A 22717-nucleotide genomic window follows, 5' to 3' on the forward strand; every position below is an offset into this window, starting at 1 on the left:
ATTTTAAGCTCATACTCCAGGTGTCCAGGTTCGATACTACAATGCCACATTGAAAGTCATTTCTTAATTCATTAAGAATCACATCAAATCATTAAAAATTAAAATGCAGCATATTTGTTTTAGAACGTAATGAAGTGCACACCTGTTCATTCATGCAAGATCTGCTGAAGGTTATGTCAATGCTTCAATAAACAATATCCATTAGAATTTTAGTCGAACATTTCCACATTTAGAAAAATGTTGATGGAATTTCGAATACTTCATATTTCTTGACAAAAAAAAATCTAGCATGTTTTCCAGTAAACCATGCCGTCGGAAAAGCATTTAGCTGTGAAACTCTCTCATATGTGTGTTATAACTTTTCAGAAATCTATGAGGTGCTAGAGTGATATTTTCATATTGAGCTCCAAATATTGTTCTATTTTGGGGGTTACAAATACATTGATGGGGGCTCCCACACAAAGTTTTGCTTAGGACCCCCAAAAAGGCTAAGACTGGCACTGCTCTCATAGCATCACATTTTATTTGTAAATTGACCAGCATCAATAAACACATATTTTATGTCGTTTGCTCACTGTCATCCTAACTGCCGGTGTTCCTGTCTGACAAATGGCCCTGTGAGGAATTTGTCCCATTTGGACTGTAGTTGTCTGTCTCTTCAGGATTTTATCGTTGAAATCTTAAGAGCTGACCTTCTGCTCTCAGACCCTCTCGACAGAGGCCCTTCCGCTTCCCTCTCCTCCTCTTGTGGCTCCGCCCACACCTTCTCCAGCTGCTCCGCCCCTTCTCCTCCAGCAGCTTCGTCCGCTCCTCCTCCTGAGTTTCCCATGGCTCCGCACTCCGAGTCTTCCACAACTGTGCCCCCCCAAGTCTTCCACAGCTCCGCCCTGCATGTCTCCGTGTCTTCCAGAGCTCTGCTCCCGAGTCTTCCACGGCCCTGCCCGCTCTTCCTCCTGCATCTCCACCCGCTACTTCTTCTGAGACTCTTCCTCCAGCAGCTCCACACATTATGAGTCATCTGAATCAACGCGCTCAGTGGCTCCACCCACTCCACCTCCTGAGATTCCTGTGGCTCCGCCCGCTCCGCCCCCTGCAGCTTTGCCTGCTCCATCTCCTGAGCCTCCCATGGCTTCATCTCCTGAGCCACATACTGCTCCACCCCCTGTGGCTCCACCTCCTGAGACTCAAGTCCCTGTGCCTACTACGGCTCTGCCCACTTCTCCTCCAGTGGCTCCACCCGCTCATCCTCCTGAGTCTCCTGTGGCTTCGCCTCCTCTGATTCCTCCCCCTGCGACTCCATCCCCCATTTACAGTTCAAATGTCTCAGACAGATTAAAGATATTATAATATAAATATTAAAATCATTATTGTTTATCAGAAATTCAGGGGCAAAGGATGGTTTTGGCTAATATTTATGTGCCTAACGTTGATGATCGGGGCTTTTTATTGATCTTGAAGGGATGTTGCAAGCCGCTGGCACCCCTCATGATATAATATTGGAAGGAGACTTTAATCTGTTGATGGATTCAGTCCTTGATCATAGTGAAGCAAAAGTGTGTGAGCCCCCGAAACAACACATATGGTAGGGACTATAAATGTTTTTCATCAGTCCATAAGATTTATTCTAGAATAGCTTTTTATTATATACAAGTCCCTCATTTCATCAGTTGTTGATTGCTCAATTGAAGCATCTTAGTCTCAGATCACACCCTGGTGAGTTTAGAGTGCCACAATTTCCGGAGTGGTGTGCGGAGATGGGGAGGGTGGCAGCTTTTGAATAGATGATAGATAGAAGGCTGGGGTTGGGGGACTTGTTTTTCAGGAAGTGGGGCAGGTATTTGGCAGTTTTGGGGGATTCTCGGGAAGGGTTAGGTGTAGCTGGAATAGGAGGCATTTGCATGTCAATGGAAAAAAAGTCAGAAAATTCTATGAAAAAAATCAAATCAAATCAAATAAAAAACAAACAAACAGGCCATGTCAAGCCCCTGAATTTTTTTTTTAATAAATGTAATTTCAAGTAATCTTTAACTAAATAAAAGACTGAATTGAAATAATTATAAAAATAAAATATTTCGTTTTGTATTCATTTTATTTTGTAAAACATTACAACATTTTATTTGATGGTAGTTTGTTATGAAATTGAAATGTTTAAACTATCCATACAAAATATTATGTGACAAGCACTAAACGAAACAAAATGGGAGTTTGTAATAAGAATATGGTCCATAATATGGAATATAGCAGATCAGAAAAGTGTGAAGTGTAGTTAAAAATTTGTTTTGTAATCTGATCTTTACTGATTTTATTTTCTGTTATTCTATTTCATTTTATGAACATTAATACATGAATTCATGTCACAACACATTAAATGTATTAAATAATTATACTGATTTTATATAATTAATGAATCGGGTCCTCTTTTTGGCCCTGCTTTTAAAGGGTTAATAATATGACAACAAAATAACCCGTTAAACAGGATCTCTTTGATCGGTTTCTTTAGTTTCGACACAAACTAAACTTATTGAGTAAATCTCTCCATATCTTTATATATTTTAACTGATTGCAGTATTGGTAGATATAAACAGAATATAAGCCAAATGAAAAGAGATCGCGTACAGCGCTTTATTTCCGTGTTTGTTGATCTGCGAAAGTGCTGTGCTGAATCAGCACGCTGCTGTGTGTCAGCTGATGCATGATGGAAGGAAACAGGGATGAAGCAGAAAAATGTTTAATCATCGCCACTAAAGCACTTGAACAAGGCAATACTGAGAAGGCTCTGAAATTCCTCAACAAAGCAGAACAACTATATCCTACCGAGAAAGCAAAAGGTAAATTATAAATGTCTAATTTTACAAACGGCATAGCGATGCCAGCTGAAGATATGTTTCACCTGTTTTAAGTGGCATTTTCAAATATCAGGAAAAAAAAAACTTCAAACGACTAATGCAGAAAGCTAATACACACACACACACACACACACACACACACACACACACACACACACACACACACACACACACACACACACACACACACAATCAATAGACTAACATAAACACAGACGAGTATCTGATCAAAAACACACATTTCGTCAAAGTGGTATTCTACAGTAAAATGTAAACGACACCTATAATAGACAACTGATGTTTCCAAAACAATCATGATAGCCTGTTTGTGTGTGTGTGTGTGTGTGTGTGTGTGTGTGTGTGTGTGTGTGTGTGTGTGTGTGTGTGTTTGTTTGTTTACTATATACTATATATATAGCTTTATACAAGAATGACATCATTTCCATGCTGCTGAGAATTATATTTAATATAACATCTTTGCTATCTGAAGCAGTGTTACTGCTGACGAGAGCTGCAGCAAACGGGTGATCTCATCTGCAATCTTTTTCAGTTTTCTCTCTTTCTCTCTCTCGCTCTTACACACACACACACACACACACACACACACACACACACACTGTGGAAAGCAGCACAAGCCTCCATTACTATTTCTAAAGTGACGTTTTTGAACTAGCAATGGAGGCTTGGGCTGTATCAAAGCAAGACCGTAGAAATCCGAAGGAAGAATTTACACTCAGAAGAGTGACTATAAAACCCTGACAGGGGTGTCAAACTCAATTTCAGCCCGGGCCACTTCAGCATTATATATGCCCTCAAAGGGCAAAATTGTCAATAAAGCATTGAATTGGAAGTTGGGATGTATATGTAAATTATTATATTTACAGTAACATCTGTAAGAAGATTTCACATCTCTTGGGCAAACAAACCCAGTTAAATTTTCCTGCAATCATTTATTATTATTATTAATATTATTATAGAGACCAGATTTACACAGAAAGAAAACTGATAGCTTGGGTCATAAAAATGATGGGAGAACAGTAAAGAAGAACAGTAATTTATTTATTTACAGTAAATCTGTGTTAAATGTTTGTAAGGTATATGATGTGTGCTCTTTTATTTAATGATTATTTTCATGATTTCTCTGTTGCTGTTTATAATGGCTGGGCTGTTTAACATGGTTTTAATGTAGTTTAATCACTGACACATTTGAAGTTTGGGTTAGAATTCACATGTGGTTCATTATCCTTCCCACGCTTGACACAAGCGATGTTTATAATGTCTGCACAGCATGTTGCAGTCCGGCGAAAAGTGCATCTGCCCTGTGCTCACGCAACTCTTTTTCTCCATTGATCCAGGCAGCAGTTAGCGCTGTTGATAATGATGTGCGCTGTACGGTTTAGAGTGGTAGGCGAATGAACGCACCTTCTCTGCGCTCACGCCGCTTGACCAGAGTGGATTCTGGGTAGCGCTGTTTTGTTTCGCTTTTGGAGAGAGTAAAATGCGCTCATTAATATTCATGGAGAAAGTGCTAACTGATTGGTCAGTGAGACGTTCCATTTACCTTCCATCATTCATTTTAGAAATCAGCTTGCGGGCCACATGAAATAAGGTGTCTTAAGTCGTGGTTACTGTGGTATAAAGTGGAATCATTGAAAAATAATGCTCTGTCGCGTGGCGCCATGCGAGGGTCGGACGTGTGAATGGTGAGCTCTGCTAGTTTTAATACTTTTATGTATTAAACTGATGAGATTCGATACACTCTGAATCTTAACTGTTCTAGGAATACAATATGTAAAAGAATTCAAAGTCCTTGGGCTCTGGAGACATTAAAAGACACTTACGTGCTCAAGCTGAATCCCCTGAGCAGCAGGCCGCGATGCTAACCAAGGAGGATCTTGCTGCAATAAGTCGATCAAGCACTGCCATGGAGACGAAATTCACTGAGTTAGTCACAAGAGTGACGGATGTTGAGAAACGGATTGATTATCTGGAGTCATCGGAGAGGGAAATAGCTGCTAATCCATTAGCGAACAAGACAGACTTGGAATGCATTTTGGAAAAGTTGGAAGACCTTGAGAATTGTAACTGGTGAAACAACGTCCAAATTGTTGTAATTCCTGAGGTCGAAGAAGGTCAAGATATGGTGAAATTCCTAGACGGGCTCTTCCCGAGTCTGCTCGACATAACGGACCTTAAGCTGGAAATCGAGCGAGCTCACCGGGGAAGACAGGGACACAACCTAACTGAGTATAGTTGCTGATATTGTGCATCCCTTTATGACCACGGTCTACCCATCTTCTAATGGCCACTTCCTACAGGATAACGTGCCTTGTCACAAAGTGCACGTCATCTCAAATCGGTTCCAGGAACACGAGAACGGGTTCAATGTGCTCCAATGGCCTCCGCAGTCACCCAGAGCTCAATCCAAAAGAGCCCCTTTGGTATGTGTTGGAACGGGACATTCATGGCATGAATGTGCAGCCAACAAATCTGCACAATCTGTGTGATGCCGTCATGTGAGCGTGGAACAGCATCTCTCAGGAATGTTTTCAGCACCTTGTTGAATCCATGCCACAAAGAATTCAGGCTGTTCTGGGAGCAAACGGGGCTCCTACCCAATATTAGTGAGGTGTATATAATAAAGTGGATTACTTTTTATTTTTCAACCCATTCTTGCTGATCCCTCCAAGATCATTACAGATTATCCTAACAATTTTGACAACACCTCATCTATGTTAGGCAGGTAGATAATGTTACTGTGGTGATGAGATTAAATCAACAGGATTCACAACAGCAAAGTTCAGTACATCACATAAATACAAATGGTTAACTTTGCAAGGCATAAAAACACATTTACAAGATTAACAAATGTAACATTTAACCAGAACGCAGCACTGGCCCGTTAGTGACCGTTTCATCAACCGAAATCTCACACTTGCCCCGTACCAGAGGCCCATCCTTCATATTGAGCCCTGATATGCTTCATAGAATGCTCTTTATTTTGCTGTCTTGTAGACATTTAATGTAAAAGTGCAGTTGTCTCAAAATGTGTCGTATCCTGCAATGCCGCAGTACCCTTCTGTAGTTGTGTGTGGCCTTGTGGAACGTTCATCTCAACTAAAAATATTTATTTCAGTTAAGGGTGGGTATCTTGACTTCGATAAAGTTTCCTAAACTATTCTTTTTCGATACTTTGGTCGAAAAAAAAAAAACTCTGGAGGAAATCTATGAACACCGGTATTACCGCTGGATGGACGCTAGGTGCTACTATGGGATCATTTTCGGTAAACATGGTTAGGGTTACACAATGAAGCAAGACACCTTGATTTCAAACTTTGAACTTTTTTATTTATTTATTTTAACTAAAAGTTCAAATGAAACCGGAACACAATAAGTGCATTTAAAATGTGTCGTTCAACTTTCTGAAAGACGGTTTTACAACAGTTGTGAACATTTCTCTGGCAAAGATTCATCCGTGTATTCTCTACCCGTCGGGTACTTCATTATCCAGGAAAATACATCACGTGTGTGAATACATTCGTTTAGTTCCTTCTTCACGATATATATATATATATATATATATATATATATATATATATAGATATATATATATATATATACAATTACATCGGAAACCTCCGGGCTGAGGGATCAGTGAATATTCTTGCTTTAATGATTTCACATTGAAAATTAAATACATTTATTTAAAAAATGAAAAACTTAAATCAAATACATTTCTAAATTCAAATTGCACTCCAAATGAAACAAAAAAAGCAAATAAAACGATGAAGTGATCAAAACAATAATATATATATATATAAAACCACCTTTTATTTACCGTTAGACAAGAATCTGTCTAAACATGGAGGCGGAAAATGACTTGCATAAAAACATTTATGAATGTAAAAATAATTATAGAGATGATAATAATCACTGAAATATAAATCATGGTTGGAGATAGTTTGTATTATTTTACAGGCTGCAGAGTTGCGTTCACAATAAACTGTTCTGTGGAAATAAAGTGAACTCAAAGCAGCTCCTGAGATGTGTGAGGTCATTTACACACTCATAGATGATACAAATGGGAAGTCAGAAACAAAGTGTGAGATCTTTACATGCGTGTGTTCCACGAGACCGCACGCCTCCGTATCAGCGCATCATATATGCCCATATACGGCTTTCTGTCATCTGTACTTAATAATAAAGAGTGTTTCTTCAAACGCATGTCTTTGTGTCTACGGTCAAATTAGTTGTAATATTAATTTGATAATAATAATAATTTAATAGATATATGTGAAAACGAGCCAAATATCATCATGACCTGGTCAAAGGCATCAGCTGTTGATCACTCTGAGCATCATCGATCCCCGAGAACATCGTCTGTCGGCTCAATCCAAATGTGCATTTCCCTCTATACATTAATGTTCAGACAGTCTCCTCGCTGTTTTCCCGACACATTCAGGATCATTACCGCTTTTCCCGGTGTTGCTGTGGCTCACTTCGTGCATGTGCTTGTAAAAATGATAATTAAAGATTATATAAGATTATTACGGTTCAGTATTTCTCTGTAATGTAGAACAGTGTCAGCAATATTACTGATGACATCCTCAGACCTGGAACTCCATTTACTGATACTCGTGTTTTTCCTTGTTGCCTAAACAGCCAATCACCGCTTGAGATACATGCTTATCTCTGACATGACGAGATTAACCCCTTACTGTACGTTCACACCAGAAGCGGCGAGAGCGTCAAAATTTGCTCTGGCTGCCCTGCCTTCGACGCTCGTGGACGCTCTGACGTAGTTGAAATAGGCGGCAACGTTTGTTCAGAATGCTTTGTTTTGTGAACTATATTTAAAGGGGCCGCAATTTAAACATCCAGACATGTCGACCATTTACTTTTTGCCGACCGATCACAAGTAGCATATCCTCATGAACTCTTTAAAATGTGAAAATAAGAAATCGATCGATGGCAGAAAGTAATTAAAATTACAGTTGTTTGTTATCAAAATAAAATACATTTGTAATAATAACTGTGGTCTTGGTCATATATTACAGGGAAACCCGTCACGGCAATAATTAGTTTCTCCTCAATTTTATCTTCGGAACGAATGTTTGGTGGGAACCAAAGTTTACACGGTTGTGTTCACTAGACTTCGCTAGAGCGGAGCACTTCTACATTACAATAGGTTGCCGCCGAACCGCGTCACAGCTCATTACCATAATGTTGACAGCACTTGAACTTCCATCTGACGCCCACACCGCCCAAGACTCGCCGCGCCGCTTCTCGCTGCTGAGCGACTCTGGCTGTCATTGAAAATGAATGACTTCTGGTCGATTTGACGCTCTCGCCGCCTCTGGTGTGAACGTACGGTTAGGTATCGAAATTTGGTACCGAACGAAAAGACATTATCGAACTCGATCCCCAGCCCTAATTTCAGTATTTTGTTCCAGTCTGTTGTTTAAGGGACTGTAGGTGACTCTGGGCTGTGCAATAAGAGGTTATCATCAAATGTAACTGGAGGCTCTCTCTATATATCAATGCTAATGCTAATGAATGCTAATGTTATAGATTCAAAGTCCTCAGGATTTATTTGTACATCAGAAAAAAACATTGTTGGAAAGTTCAGGAGATTTCTTCTGAAATAAGTGTTTATTTATCAGTGGTGTTACAGTGTTTCCATCGACCTCAGCTCATAATTGTACTTTGTTGGCAGTCTTGTTGGAAGCACTGATGAGGAATGGTACATCGGCAGGGAATAGCAGTGCATATTGCCGGAAGGCCACAAATGGAATGGAGAACGGGACCCAGACCTGTAAAAAGAATCAGGACTCTGCATCTGCAGATTCAACTAAAGGATTTACCAAGGAGCAAGCTGATGGTGTACAAAGGCAAGTTTCTCTTGGTCTTTATCTTCATGTCATGTGCTTCCCCTCTCACAGCGGCGTGTCATTCACCCGTAGATATTACGTTGGTCTCAGATAATGGCAAAGTGTCTGAACCAAATGACTGTAGACTTTTTAAACCTGCAATAAAAATCTCGTTAGCATTATTGTTACAAAGGAAGCAAAGCTTTTTATTAAAATTTAGGCAAAATATTCTAAACCTTATTAAATAATAATTTGGCATTCTTTGAACACATGTCACTGTTACAGTAAACCGTTTGTGGAATGACATCACGGCTAGTCGAATTCAACTCGACGATTGGCCTCGACTAGTTGTCTGCTAAAAATCAGTAGTCGCGCAACCCATTCTAGTCCATCGACCAAACGACTCTTGCTGCCGCGTGTATTGCAGCGGTAAGGATAAAAAATATAAGTCACATGTGAAACTTGGTAAACTTCTTAAACTCTGCGTGTCCGTTGGACGGGGCCAGACGTGTGTGATAAGTTTAAGAACCATTTAAATGAGTTGAGAATCTGATCTTTGATGTTGATGTAAATATATATATAACTATATATATATGTTTTTCACATAGCACTTAAATAGACAAGTCATATATCAAGTGAAAGCTCTTGTTCAATGTGACTGTAGTTTATTTTGTTGTACTTGTTACTAGGGATGCACTGATATATTTTAGACAGGTGTGTATCGGTCCGACGAGCCCGATCCAAATCTGATACTGTGTGTGTTAGTCATGGTCCTTACTGTCCAAAAATTACATAAAAGAACCGTTAAAGCACAATTAAAGTAGTTCATATGACTCGATCAAAGCCACTTGAAGATGTCATAGCTCTGTGAATCACAAAAGACTAATAATTAATTAATTGATAAGTAAATGTATAGTAAGTGCAGCTCCAGCGCGTCAGTGAACGGTGCTGCTCTGTTGACACACACACATACACACACACACACACACAGCGGCTATTTATATCCTTCACACGTGAGCAATATTTGAGCGCTATTCACAAACAACATCTCAGATGTAGATGCTCAATAGTTCGGTTCACTTATAATATGTATTTAGAACGGCACCGGAGGAGCATTTGAACACAATGTGAATAAGAAGTGAAATAAAAACACACACATACAGGACGTCCTGCAGACTTCAGAATTTCAAAATAAAAGCGTGAGGGGTTAAAAAGTGCATGATTTTAAAATAAAATAAAAAGTCAATAATAATAATATTAATAACTATTTATTATTGTCACAATTAGTAATTTTTTTTTTACAATTTATAACAATATTTTAGTTGAGTAGTTTCCAAAAAATAACTGAATGAAAAGTGGACAACTAAATTAACCAAAAAAAGAGATCCGAATCCTTTAAAGTCCAGATGTGAGCTGAAACATTTTCGAAGAAAAAAAAAAATGGCTTCTTTTCTACTGATGACTTCTGCTGGAATTACTGCTAATTTTACTGCTACATTATCCAGTATTTAATAATAAAGTGTTTCTTAATAATCTATACATTTATATTGAATAATGTGTAGTTAGAGGTTTGTGTATATATATTAAAGAGTTCAAAATTATTTCCACACAATAATGTAAAGATATTCTAAACTGATTATGCAGAAAAACGGATCGGCTGATACTGAGATTTACGTCTCGGTTCATCTCTTGTTATTACCAGTTTGAATGATTATCAAAAGAATCATGAAGTGAAAAATGATCTCTGTCAGACAAAGAAAAGCATCTCATGTCTGCTCTGATCATTGTTTCTTCAAGCCCCAAGAAGCCACAAACTCCACATCAGCGCTTACTGAAGCTGTCGTCTTCAAAATGAGCATTTTATCCTCGTCTGTGAGCTTGCTTGGTTAAATAATCCAGTTTAATATATCAAATGCCCAAAACAACATTTTCAGTCTAGCAGGATAAGCAATAATGGAGATAAACAAATTATGTCATGCGTAAGTAAAAATATGAACTGTTTTTTACATCATCACAAAGCTGAGATGAACACATTCAATTAAACGATTGAGGTGATGAAAATAGAGCGACTGGTTTGAGTTCTTCACAAGGATCCACATCAGATCTGTAATGGAAGGTGGCAAACGGAAAAATCTTTATTTCTAGCACTTGCTGCCATCTAGTGGAATTAAATCATTAAAAATTAGACCATATTGATTGATTTATTTTGCAGTTAGTCCCCTGTTTGTGTATATGGTGTGCTTTTATATCTTGTGGGAGAATTGTAAGAAAGGGTTAGTCAGAATTAAATGGGCTTGAATAGGGTTATTTTGATTTGACAATGAAGATCAAACAATGCAATAAATGAGCTGTAATAGCATTATAACATTATTTCATCTTGACTCATTATCATGAAAAGGTGTAAGACTGCAGCTTTAATATTTGACCAGTTTAAGTTAGAAATGTGATGTGTGTCAGGAGTGCATATCAAACACGATAAATCAAAATGAGAAAGGAATGAGCACATTTCCCGTTTATTTGTCATGACAGTCAGAGCTTCGGTAATCAATGTAGTTTATTTGGGCTTTGAGTTCAACAGTGTTGCACATTTACAGAAATATTGATATGTCAAGGTGTAAAGTAGCTAAAAGCTAACAGAAGTGTTTGATCATATTTAGCTTAGCTTTGACTAGCTGCAGGCGTTTCCCCTCCTTTAGTATAAACACCTGTGCGTACTGTATATTGAGTGACTCAGAGCAGCACATGTAATGTTCTGAACATTATCAGAGATGATACAGTGCAATACTGATATGGAGAATGTGTAACGCTGTTGATTGTGATGTTGAACACATTAAATATATTTATTTCATAGTGATCTTTTGTGTAAATGTGTTGTCATTGATCTTGTTTATCATGTCCTCTGACATCATTTTCATTGAGATCTTCAGCGAAGTAATTCCTGCTGATCCTCTCGTGAGAAGTGACTCATGCTCTCTTGCTCCATGTTGCATGTGATTGGCTGTTCGCTTCATGTGAACACGCTCGTTCTGATGATAAACTCCGGATCAAACTCTGACGTGATATAGAAAGTTGATAACAGTGTCTTGAGTCCACTTTATCCTAATAAACCCTGATTGGATTTACAAAATCTGGAATCTGGAATTTGTTCAGCTGTTTTTGTGATGCAGGACACTGGATTAAGCTCTTTTATAATCGCTATCGTTTCTAACAGCATTAGAAGCTGTGAAGGGGGAATTGACACCGGGTATCCTTATAGATGGATGACCTCTTTATGTTGGTGACCCAGCCACAAACGTCTTAAAGGAGGTCTGAACTTGACCTCCAGAGAAGCTCATATTTTCCATTGAACTCTCTGACATCCTCAATATGGAGGACATGGAGTGCCAATTAAAAATGAAGAAATAAATTATCAAAATATTAATTTGAAAATAAAAATATGAATAAACCAATTTACTGTATAAAAGGAGAAATTGAAATTTGTCACATTGACACATTTAAATGTGTTTAAGTCATGTTTAAATTAAATTGTATGTAACAATTAAAGTGCGCATTAATAAATCATGTATTTAATTAGTGTTTAAAATGTAATTAAATGTAACAATAAAATACCACAATAATAATTTATTTTTGGGTTATGTTTTGATTCTGTTTGTATATGTTTTGCTGTTCTTTGTTTAATATATGAATAAAAAAAAAGAAGGATTTTTAAATGCACGCAAAGCGTATCTGAAGTTAATGGTCACTTGTCACCGCTGCTAATGCCAGCCACGCCCCTCCTCCAGCATGCGCCCTGGAAGATGCAGTCAACAGAACGAGCTCACAGTCCAAGCCGTAAAGGGGAGAGCAGGGATGTAGCGCAACGCTTTGACATTTTACCTCAAACATCTATGTTATTTTACATTTATGCATTTGGCAGACGCTTAAATGATTTACAGAGCACTTATTACAGGGACAATCCCCCCGGAGCAACCTGGAGTTAAGTGTCTTACTCAAGGACACAATGGTGGTGACTGTGGGGATCAAACCAGCAACCTTCTGATTACCAGTTATGCGCTTTAGTCCACTAAACCACCACCACTCACATGACATGTACTGCCATTATCTGTAAGTGATGTACTGTCAATTAAATGTCAAAATAACGATTCTGCTACAATGAAACTGTACACAGTAAAATTCACCAAAGATTGGAGAGACTCTGATGAAGAACACAGATAAAAGTTGTTGTATGCAGTCACGGCTTTACAGGAGAGTGGCAAAGAGAGACACTATTGAAGAAAATAAAACCTCTGCTAGAGTTTCCCAGAAGGCACGTGGAGACTCTGAAGTCAGCTGGAAGAAGATTCTATGGTCTGATGAGACCCAAATGGAGTCCAGACACTATGTTTGGCATGAAGCAAACACGGCACATAATCAGAACTACACCATCCCCACTGGGAAGCATGGTGGTGTTAGCATCATGCTGTGGGGATGCTTCTCTGCACCCTGGAAGGCTTGTAAAGGTAGAGGGTCAAATGAATGCAGTAAAATACAGGGAAATCCTGGAGGAAAACCTGATGCAGTCTACAAGAGAACTGAGACTTGGGAGAATATTTGTTTTCCAGCAAGACAACGATCCCAAGCATACAGCCAAAGCTACACAAGAATGGTTTCAAAACAACAATGTTAATGTCCTGGCGTGGCCAAGTCAGAGTCCAGACCTCAGTATCTGTGGATGGACTTTAAAAATAGTGGTGTAGGGGTCTAAAGCACAAAACTGGTAATCAGAAGGTTGCTGGTTCGACCCCCACAGTCACCACCATTGTGTCCTTGAGTAAGACACTTAACTCCAGGTTGCTCCGGGGGGATTGTCCCTGTAATAAGTGCACTGTAAGTCCCTTTGGATAAAAGTGTCTGCCAAATGTAAAAAATGTAAAATTAATATATTTGTTATAATGTGTTTTCACTTTACATGAAAGAGTCTTTCTATTAATCAATATCTTAAAAAACAGAATACATTCACTGTAATTCAGTGTTGTAAAACATAAAAACTTTTAAGGGGGTGAATACTTATAATAGATACTGTATGTGATAAAAGTAGCAGTAACTCATAAAGCACTTTAATGGCAATGTGTGTTTAATGTGTGTAGAGCGACTGTTAGTCCATAAACATGTTTATGAACATGTGCACAACACAATTAAGACTTTATTTGCAACATTATAAACATTCATATTCAAAGCAGGTTGGTGTGAAAAATACAATCTTTTTGAAATGATCATTCCAAAGAAACAAGTAAAGTATAACAGTAGTTCACCAAAAACTGCTCTCTTGCCTTCTGTGTATCCTCGGCTGGTCCGCCTTTCCCTGAGCATATTATTTTAATACAAATTACCTTACTATATTATAAAGGTGCACACAAAATGTCTTCAAAAGGAATGTGATATAACTGAAGTGGATGGGGTGTCCCGGCTTTATAGGAGCGGCTGAGGGAAGGTCAGGCAGCACAAAGCATTTACTTCAGGAGAGTTTAGGATCCGGCGGTACCACAAGCACCGGTGGAGAGGGAAGCAAATGGCAGCTGTGGGCTTGCAGTCAGAGTTATGGGTCGGGGGGCTCATTCTTCCTCCGTGCACGATGGAGGAGGGCCGTGCTCAACATTTAACAGTCAGTCCATCTTACATCTCTTAAAGGGTCATCACGAAACCCACCGCGTGGAGCCCCAGTTTTTCACACCTCAGACTATACCCCAAGTGTTGTTGAATCTCGCACCTTTTTGTATTTATTTCAGTGTTTGCCTTTCTTTTTACACAACTCATTTTTTCATTTTATTAATCAGGATGTGACCTCTTGTATAATGGGCAATAAAATGCCCAGAGTTAACAAAAAACTGCATCAAAGGCAACACAAATGTGCTGACTGGAGCTTTATACACTATTATTGGGCCGCTAACATTCAAAAGATTCTGTTCTGCTCTATTACCCTCCGATAAGATGAAGAACAGTCATGCCTACACTCCAGCCTTCAGGCTTTCATATACTTCAGCGTATATATAATATACTCCTTAATATAATACAATATATTGTTATTTAATATACCTTTTTAGCCTTCTCATTTTCTTCCAACCCCATTGTTCTTTCCACCCTTAAAATCGGGAACCAATTCCGTTCCCACTGTAAATGTGTCCGCCTCTTTCTTTGGACCATCACAGAAATCACATTTTTTCGCCCTTCTACTATCGACTTGACCTTCCTGAGATGGAGTGAGAGAGGTCTTGCCCATTTCCAGGACCTTGATACTTAAGATACATAAATTAAAGTTTTGAAAAACAAAACCTGCACAGAGTACAACCTTTCCAATAAACGTTTTTTTGTTTGGCAATATCTGCACATACGCCAATTTCTTATCTCCCCTTTCCGACCTGCCCTGCTCATGCGACTGTAGCAGCTTGGGAGAAAATCACTCTTTTAAAAAAGAAAAGGGCATAATGGGTTTATGATCTAATATTGTCTGTGGACAGTCATGGCCTTGCTAGGATTCAGTCAAGATTGGAGGAGGAGGAGTTTGGGATGGATGTAGGAGATCACTGAGATAAATTCATCATCCTGTGCACGCTCGGGACTCTTCAGTTACCCAGAATGCAGATATACACTGGGACTGATGCTGTGATGGGTGTGCTTTACTGCCCCACTGATCACACAGTTTCTGGTCCTGCCCCTCTCTTAAACATGTTAGACGGGAATGTTCTAAATTCTTTCTGAGGTTCTCCGGATCATGATTGAGAACTCCTTTAATTGGAATTTTGTTATTCAAGCAGAAACTTTAACCACACGTCAGTCTGATGTCATGCCGGTTACCTCACTTCTACCCGATGTAGGATTGTATTAGAAGTCTACTGCACCACCATCTGTAACCTCTTGACCTGAAGATGAAGAAATCTAATTCACATTAATAGAGTGATTGTGGGATATTATTCAAGGTGGCAGCTCTTCATTTTCTGGGTGCTTCAACAAAAAATAAATAAACGTTCATAACTCTGTACTTGCCAATCAAATATCAGCAGATAACAACTTGCATTGTGTACGGCCAATCATTATGATATTTGGCATCCACTTATATGTTGCCATAGTTAGGCTGTATAACAATGTATTTTTGAGAATCGGCCACAAGGTGGTGCTATAATGAGCAGTTTCACTTTATTGCTAAAAGCCCCAGAAGCATGTGGGCTAGAATCACATTTTGTGCTTCTATAATCCTTCAGTGCCCACAAATCATGTTCATGTGGATTTCTATTGACACCAACGTTTGACATTTGACACTAAAACTGCTGTGTCCACTTCATCCACTGGATCTCATGTAAACTATGATTCTTTTGGTCATCATCTCTTCATATGTGCTTGGACCCTGATAATCACCGCCTGCGGCTATATTTAAAGCTTGGAACTGATCCTAGGCCAGTATTTACGAACTGTGTTATCCCAGAGCAGCAAACAGATTTCCTTATAGATATTAATACATTTATAACTGCATCATGCCAGTGGCGCCTGTTTATGATGATAAACAGTTGTTCGAATAAAAATGTTTGCTGTCTTCAGCTACTTTTCATAATAAATATCTAAATATGTTTACAATGTTGCCCTGTATGTGTCCTGATCCTTGACGTTGGCGTGTTCAGTGTTTGTTTGACACAGATGTTTTTACAAGTTGTTTGTATTAACCTCAACATGTTATTTAAACTTATATTTGTGATTTGGATTTTAAAATGCGCTGCTGACTTTGCATGTGGAGCAGAATCACAAATCCAGTGGAACAAAAGATCACTGAAGCTGACACCGGACCGCTGTGGGGACTTGCTGAAACTCACACATGACTCCTGAAATGTATTTTCAGCCCTCCCAAAATCATCTGATCATCTCATTCTGCAACAAACAGAAGGAAGAAAAAGGAAATGAAAGATTGTCGAAAGTCCATCTATAACTTTATCTAACATTCACTCGCTCCATAATAAAATGCCCCGAACTCTCAGTGTCGCCGACCTGAATGATGGCCAAGACTTCTGATGATTTTAAGAGTATTTATTGAGTCTCAAAAGATCTTTGAAATATGGGATCTTTTACATTTGTAAAATCACCTTTTAACTCGAGCAAATCACCGTAAGAGCTGAATGATAAAACAAAAATGCAAAACTAGATGTCTCATTAGAGTTAATTACACCTGTAACTGATTAGCATCCTGAAACACATCAAGTGCAGCAAGACTTTTTCATTTTTTACACCAGAAGTGCCGTGGAATATTTTTGTAAACGCTTTCAACAATTTTGTAGTTTGTCATTGCTGATTTGCCCCACTATATCACTTGCAATGGTTTTCCCACTGACATCCTGACTATTATCCTCACTAAACCAATGAGTGATCTGATTTCATGCGATCTACCGCATGAAATCACAGGACACGCTCTCCTTTGCACATCCATGATCTGTAAATCAGTGGGATGGTGACGGAAAGAAAGAGAAAATGTTGTAGAAGTGTGAGAAAGGAAGTGAAAAGCTGATGGGGGAAGTAGACGGGAAAGACAGTTCACTATCTTTACATTCTGCAGCATTTCAAAGTCTTTGTGATATACTGAATAACATTCATAAGCATTGATGACAATTCTGCCCATATTTGACTGTTAAAGCCGTTTCTTTCTTTCTTGTATGTGTCTATAGGATAAAGCGGTGTAAGGATTACTATGAGGTACTGGGTATCAGTAAAGAAGCCAATGATGAAGAACTGAAGAAGTCCTACAGAAAACTTGCTCTACAGTTCCATCCTGACAAGAACCAGGCGCCAGGAGCAACTGAAGCCTTTAAGAGTAATGCCCATTCTCAAACGCCATATCAAATATAGATGCAGAACAATAAAAAGTAATGAATGTGCCCTTGTTCTCCAGAGATTGGAAATGCTTACACAGTGCTTAGTAACCCAGACAAGAGAAAGCAGTATGACATGAGTAAAGGAGAGGAGTCCAGCAGTCACAACGCTCATGGAGGATTTGAATTCCACAGAGGCTTTGAGGCAGATATTACACCTGAAGATCTCTTTAACATGTTCTTTGGAGGCAGCTTTCCTTCCTGTAAGTCTTTATGTGTGTTATTTCCCTCCAAGTGTGTCCTGAAACATCTGTACATAACATTAACACAAGACTATCACAGGTAGACACATGAATTAGTGCAGCAGTGAATAAGAAACAACACTGTGCTCATTCTGTCCTGACTGAAGAACGTCCGTTCATCCGCACTTTACTATCAGAACCTTTAATATCACATTGGAGACATTTGTATCTTAGGTGGTTATTTTTAATAACAGCTGATAATTGCAAGGATTCAAACCTGTGAATTGAAATAAGCCTCCGCAGTCGCTATAAAAGTATTTTTAAAATCCTCATCCAGTAATATTAAACGACTGTGATTGGTCCATCTTGGCCAGCGCAAGTAACGGGTATCACGTGACGGCGCCATCTACGTGTCGCACTGTTTCGGTCGCGGTTAGGACCTCTGGACAATCATTTACACATGATTAATGATACTGATGAACTTTACCATGGGAATAAAAAACTGTCCATTCTGCCATCATTTACACGCTCTCGTTATTCACAAGCAGTTTGACTTTTGTTCATCCATTAAACACAAGATTGAGGGATAAGAGGATCGTGTTTGTGGCTCTCAAAGCTCCAAAAACCCTTTAAAAGAAGCTTATAGTCATCCATAACACTCGTGCCTTAGATTTCAATTCTTCTCAAGCCATATGATATTCTTGTGAGAGGAATAGACCGAAATGGAAGTGTTAATCTTCACTCATTTGAAGTTGTTTCACATACGGCTTGTTTACGTAAGCGCTGCGAGCGCACATGACATCATGAGCGCTTCGGTCTGTCGAGAGCTGCACGCAGGACGTGCTGCAGTGTCAGACGAAAGTTTAAACAAGGCAGAAAATAAAACCGTCAAACAAAGAAGAGCATTTTCATAGGATATCCGCACACTTGTGGAATGCAGTCAGTTTGATTATTATTGTAATATAATGCTTAATAATAATAATAATAATCCAATGGTGAAATGCTCATCTCCACATATGTCCGCTAATATCCAGCGTCTGCGGTTACTTTAGGTTTATTTTGTCATTTGCTGTGGACAAACATATTTGGAATTACACAAATGTGCAATTAAATTAAATCTGGAGCACTTTAATGTAACGCATTCAGCGCACGTTAGTGAATCGCACACCATTTAAAAATGTTCATGCATGTTCCAAGACAGGCCAGAGTGGGGCACAAATAAACCATATGATGTGTGTAAACCTCTGTGGCTAAAAATAGTGAAATAAACCCGTAGTGAACTTCTGAAGAGAGCGGATCAATCATCGGACAATTGTGTAATTAACCGCGAGCGCTCATGATCATCGATAAAATACAATTAATATTGCAGCTCTACTTTTAAATGTGATGTGCAAAATATTGTTGACCTGAAAATCTTGACAAATTGTAACGAATTTCAAGAAATGAAATCTGATTTAGTTTGATATATTAAGAGGCCTCATGTGTGCTGGAACATGATTTTGAGAGTTTAAATCTGGTGTTCATTAAAGCGTGCAGGAGTCAGTAAAACCATTTATCAAGAATGTCGCTGATCTTGATAATCAGGAAACCATTTTACCAGTTTGCACACGTCAGACATCATGTGCTGATTCAACCAATTTGTTATTATAACACACTTAAAGCATAAATAAATGGGTATAAAACACCTGTTGTAAAGGTCTTTGAATGGGGTCTGAATGTGTGATGTTGTGTTTCTGCAGCAAGTAACGACACCTTCACTAATGGCAGAACACAACACAGTCATCAGACGGACCAAACCAGAGACCGAGCGGAGGAGAGGGGAGATGTATGGAATATATATTCAATCAATATAAATGCCATTTTTATTGTGCTGCTGCAGACATGTTAACTCCTTAGAGAATGTGTCCGGAAGTTTCTTGATTAATGTTCGTTCTGTCATTGAATGTTTTGAAGTAACACACAGATCATGAGTGATGTTGGTTTGTCGTCTTCAGGGTGGATTCTCCATGTTTATTCAGCTGATGCCCATCGTTGTGCTAGTCCTGGTGTCAATTCTCAGCCAGCTGCTGGTGTCCACAGCACCCTATAGCCTATACTCCAGACCGTATGTCACAATGCATCATCATGCACCCTATACTTATTATACATGCCTCAAACCATCATACAAGCAATACTCCAAATTGTATGTAATGACTCCTTTTATGATAATTTTTTTATTTAATTTTAATTGAACATAGACAGAATGGTTTCCAAAAAACCTACTCACCAAACACCCCCTAGCACGCCCAATCCCCATTGGTCCCCCACCTGTGGTTGTCAGCATGTACAAAGTCCTGATAACACTTGCCTCACATCACCTGTACACCAGACCATATGTTATATTACCTAATAATATATACTGTATTATTGGGAAATATTTAAGAAATATCACACGAGCAAGAGTGCGAATGGCCCTACATCAGCACTGCTGAGAGAGAGAGAGAGAGAGAGAGAGAGAGAGAGAGAGAGAGAGAGAGAGCATGTGTGATCACCTTTTGCCACTCCCAAGCAGAGATGCTGTCAGCTTTCTGAAGATCAGCTTTCTCAGTGGTAAAATGGCGCCCAATTGGGGGTATTTCTCCCCATTTCCTGTAGCTGGTGTGCTAGAGACAATCACTATAGAAACTGCAATCTTCTCCGCCATTTTAAACCGCACACATTGTGTAAATAATCAGTCGGTTGTGTCTCTCAGCTGTGATGAGCCCTAATGCTGAAGTTGGTCGTTTAAATCATTTTAAAGTTATTTCCCAGCTTTAGTCATGTAGTAGTAATACGAGTGATCACGAAGAGCTGTTTTATTTAGACACTAGCTGACGCAGATTCACTTCATGTCTCCAACTCCTCATATTATCTTTTGCCACCACCTGCTGGCTAACATATATAATGTCACACAAAATACATGTTAAAACAAAAGACAAACAGTAGCTCTTAACACATCTGCACTGCTCTTAAACTATATATACTGTGATCTGAAACCCTTGAGCCTTCATTTCATTTGACTAGGGGAAGACATCGCTGTTGCATATTAAATTAACTTTTTATTTGGAATTACGTGACTGTGAAAATAAAGCAAACTTTGAACAAGGGTCTTATATTCTGCTGGCTGTGCACAAGAATCCTCCGTAATATCCTCCCACAGAACTCTACTGTGTGCGGTGTGTGTGCGGTGTGTGTGCGGTGTGTGTGCGGTGTGTGTGCGGTGTGTGTGCGGTGTGTGTGTGTGTGTGTGTGTGTGTGTGTGTGTGTGTGTGTGTGTGTGTGTGCTGCTTTGCTTCCTGTCTAGTATTAACTGCTTTAGTTGTCCAATCAGAACCTCATTTGACCTTTAGTTTAGTTCAAATGTTTTCATTTGTTTTGTTGTGGTTGTCATGGACCAGCGGTGATGATTCAAGGTTTTATCCTCTTCTAGAAGATGTTACATCATCAGTCTGATGTATGTGTCTGATTCAATAGAGGACGTTTGAATCTGATTGGATGTAAGGAATCGATTAGACCGTGTTGCGAAAGCTCATCTCAATGAGAACGATTTGCAGCCTTCAGGGTCTGACATATACAAGAAAAGGGGTTATCCTTCCTAAACACTCATTTGAGTATTCTGAAGTTAGTTGGAGTCAAACATTATAAGACTGTTATTTCTCCCATATGTTGTGCTTCTGCAACTGTTTAATGATGTCATGTCTGCTCCTTCACATCCAGGTCCACAGGACAGACTGTGAAGAGACAAACAGAGAACTTGCATGTAGACTATTTTGTCACAAGAGATTTTAAATCTGAATATAAGGGCTCGGCTTTACAAAAGATCGAGAAGAGTGTGGAGGAAGATTATGTGTCTAATGTGCGCAACAACTGCTGGAAGGAAAGACAGACGAGTATGTGCCATTAGATCATCTTCATCACTGCCAGCTGATTGTTTATTATACTCTGAATAAAATGTGTTTGTCAGTAAAGAAAGCTGCTGTTTCATCCGTGTGATGTGTTTCAGAAACAGACCTGCTGTACGCCGCTAAAGTCTACAGAGATGAGCGACTGCGGCAGAGGGCCGAGAGCATGAGCATGGACAACTGCAAAGAGCTGGACAGATTAAACAGCCTGTACCGCGGAGGATGAACCTGAAACTAACGAACACTTCATTAAGAGACACAAGATATTTATGTAAATGTGTTTGTTTCTACATGAGGATAGAAGAAAAATATATGTAAACTAAAGTTAGATTTCTTAGATTTAAGATTTAAACCAACTTCCAATATCTCATTTGTTTACCTCCGCACCATCAATTCTGTTAAAGAAACAGTTTACCTGTCATTATTTACTCAGCGTAATGTCGCTTCAAACCCAAATGACTTTCTTCCATGGAGGAGACTTTGTACTAAAGTCTTTACAGAGTTTATTTGCCATATAATGAATGTAAATAGTGACTCAAAAGAAACCCACAGAAACTGTAACGGACAATCACATCATGTTCCAAGTCTTCTGAAACCATCCACTGAAATCATTAATGAATCGCCCAAATCAAATATGGCAGGAAGATCAAACCTCGCTAGTTCTCATCGTGTCTCGTCACCAATCGTTGCGACACCTTTCCTGTCTTTGCTGAAATGCTAACATGTGAAAATAGGGCTGTGAATTAAAACATTTGAACTAGTTTATGAGTTTCTGTGATTAATTGGGATTCAATTATTGTATGTGAAACATTTTAACAAACAATAAAAATCACCATCAGTATATTTACTTTAACCAGTTTAATCATCATTTTTTAAATAAAATATTCAGGTGAATTGGACACATTTATACAGGCATTAATCTTTGATTGTGGACATGCTGTAATTATAATTTGGGCACAATCTGCTGTTTTTAGTGCTCTTATAATAATACGATCAAATGGCAGATTCAATTCA

General features: G+C 38.9%; 1 protein-coding gene across 1 annotated transcript; it reads left to right on the forward strand.

Moving 5' to 3' along the window:
* The first annotated feature begins 2674 nt into the window (after window positions 1-2674).
* On the forward strand, window positions 2675-22707 carry dnajb14 (DnaJ heat shock protein family (Hsp40) member B14). The gene is made up of 8 exons (XM_052137321.1): window positions 2675-2828; window positions 8563-8737; window positions 17398-17543; window positions 17622-17804; window positions 19523-19608; window positions 19778-19887; window positions 21519-21691; window positions 21805-22707. The coding sequence occupies exons 1-8, from the start codon at window positions 2693-2695 to the stop codon at window positions 21927-21929; spliced, it is 1134 nt and encodes a 377-aa protein (XP_051993281.1). The 5' UTR covers window positions 2675-2692; the 3' UTR covers window positions 21930-22707.
* The last annotated feature ends 10 nt before the right edge of the window (window positions 22708-22717 follow it).

The sequence above is a fragment of the Xyrauchen texanus genome, chromosome 11, assembly GCF_025860055.1.
Source record: "Xyrauchen texanus isolate HMW12.3.18 chromosome 11, RBS_HiC_50CHRs, whole genome shotgun sequence".
Classification (NCBI taxonomy): domain Eukaryota; kingdom Metazoa; phylum Chordata; class Actinopteri; order Cypriniformes; family Catostomidae; genus Xyrauchen; species Xyrauchen texanus.

What these genes read in the sequence shown, in the direction of transcription:
- dnajb14 (XM_052137321.1), top strand. Translation starts at nt 2,693, where the DNA reads ATGATGGAAGGAAACAGGGATGAAGCAGAAAAATGTTTAATCATCGCC. An exon ending in GAGCGGAGGAGAGGGGAGAT is followed by an intron (nt 19,609 to 19,777) that starts GTATGGAATATA and finishes TGTCGTCTTCAG; the next exon opens with GGTGGATTCTCCATGTTTAT. An exon ending in CTGGAAGGAAAGACAGACGA is followed by an intron (nt 21,692 to 21,804) that starts GTATGTGCCATT and finishes GATGTGTTTCAG; the next exon opens with AAACAGACCTGCTGTACGCC.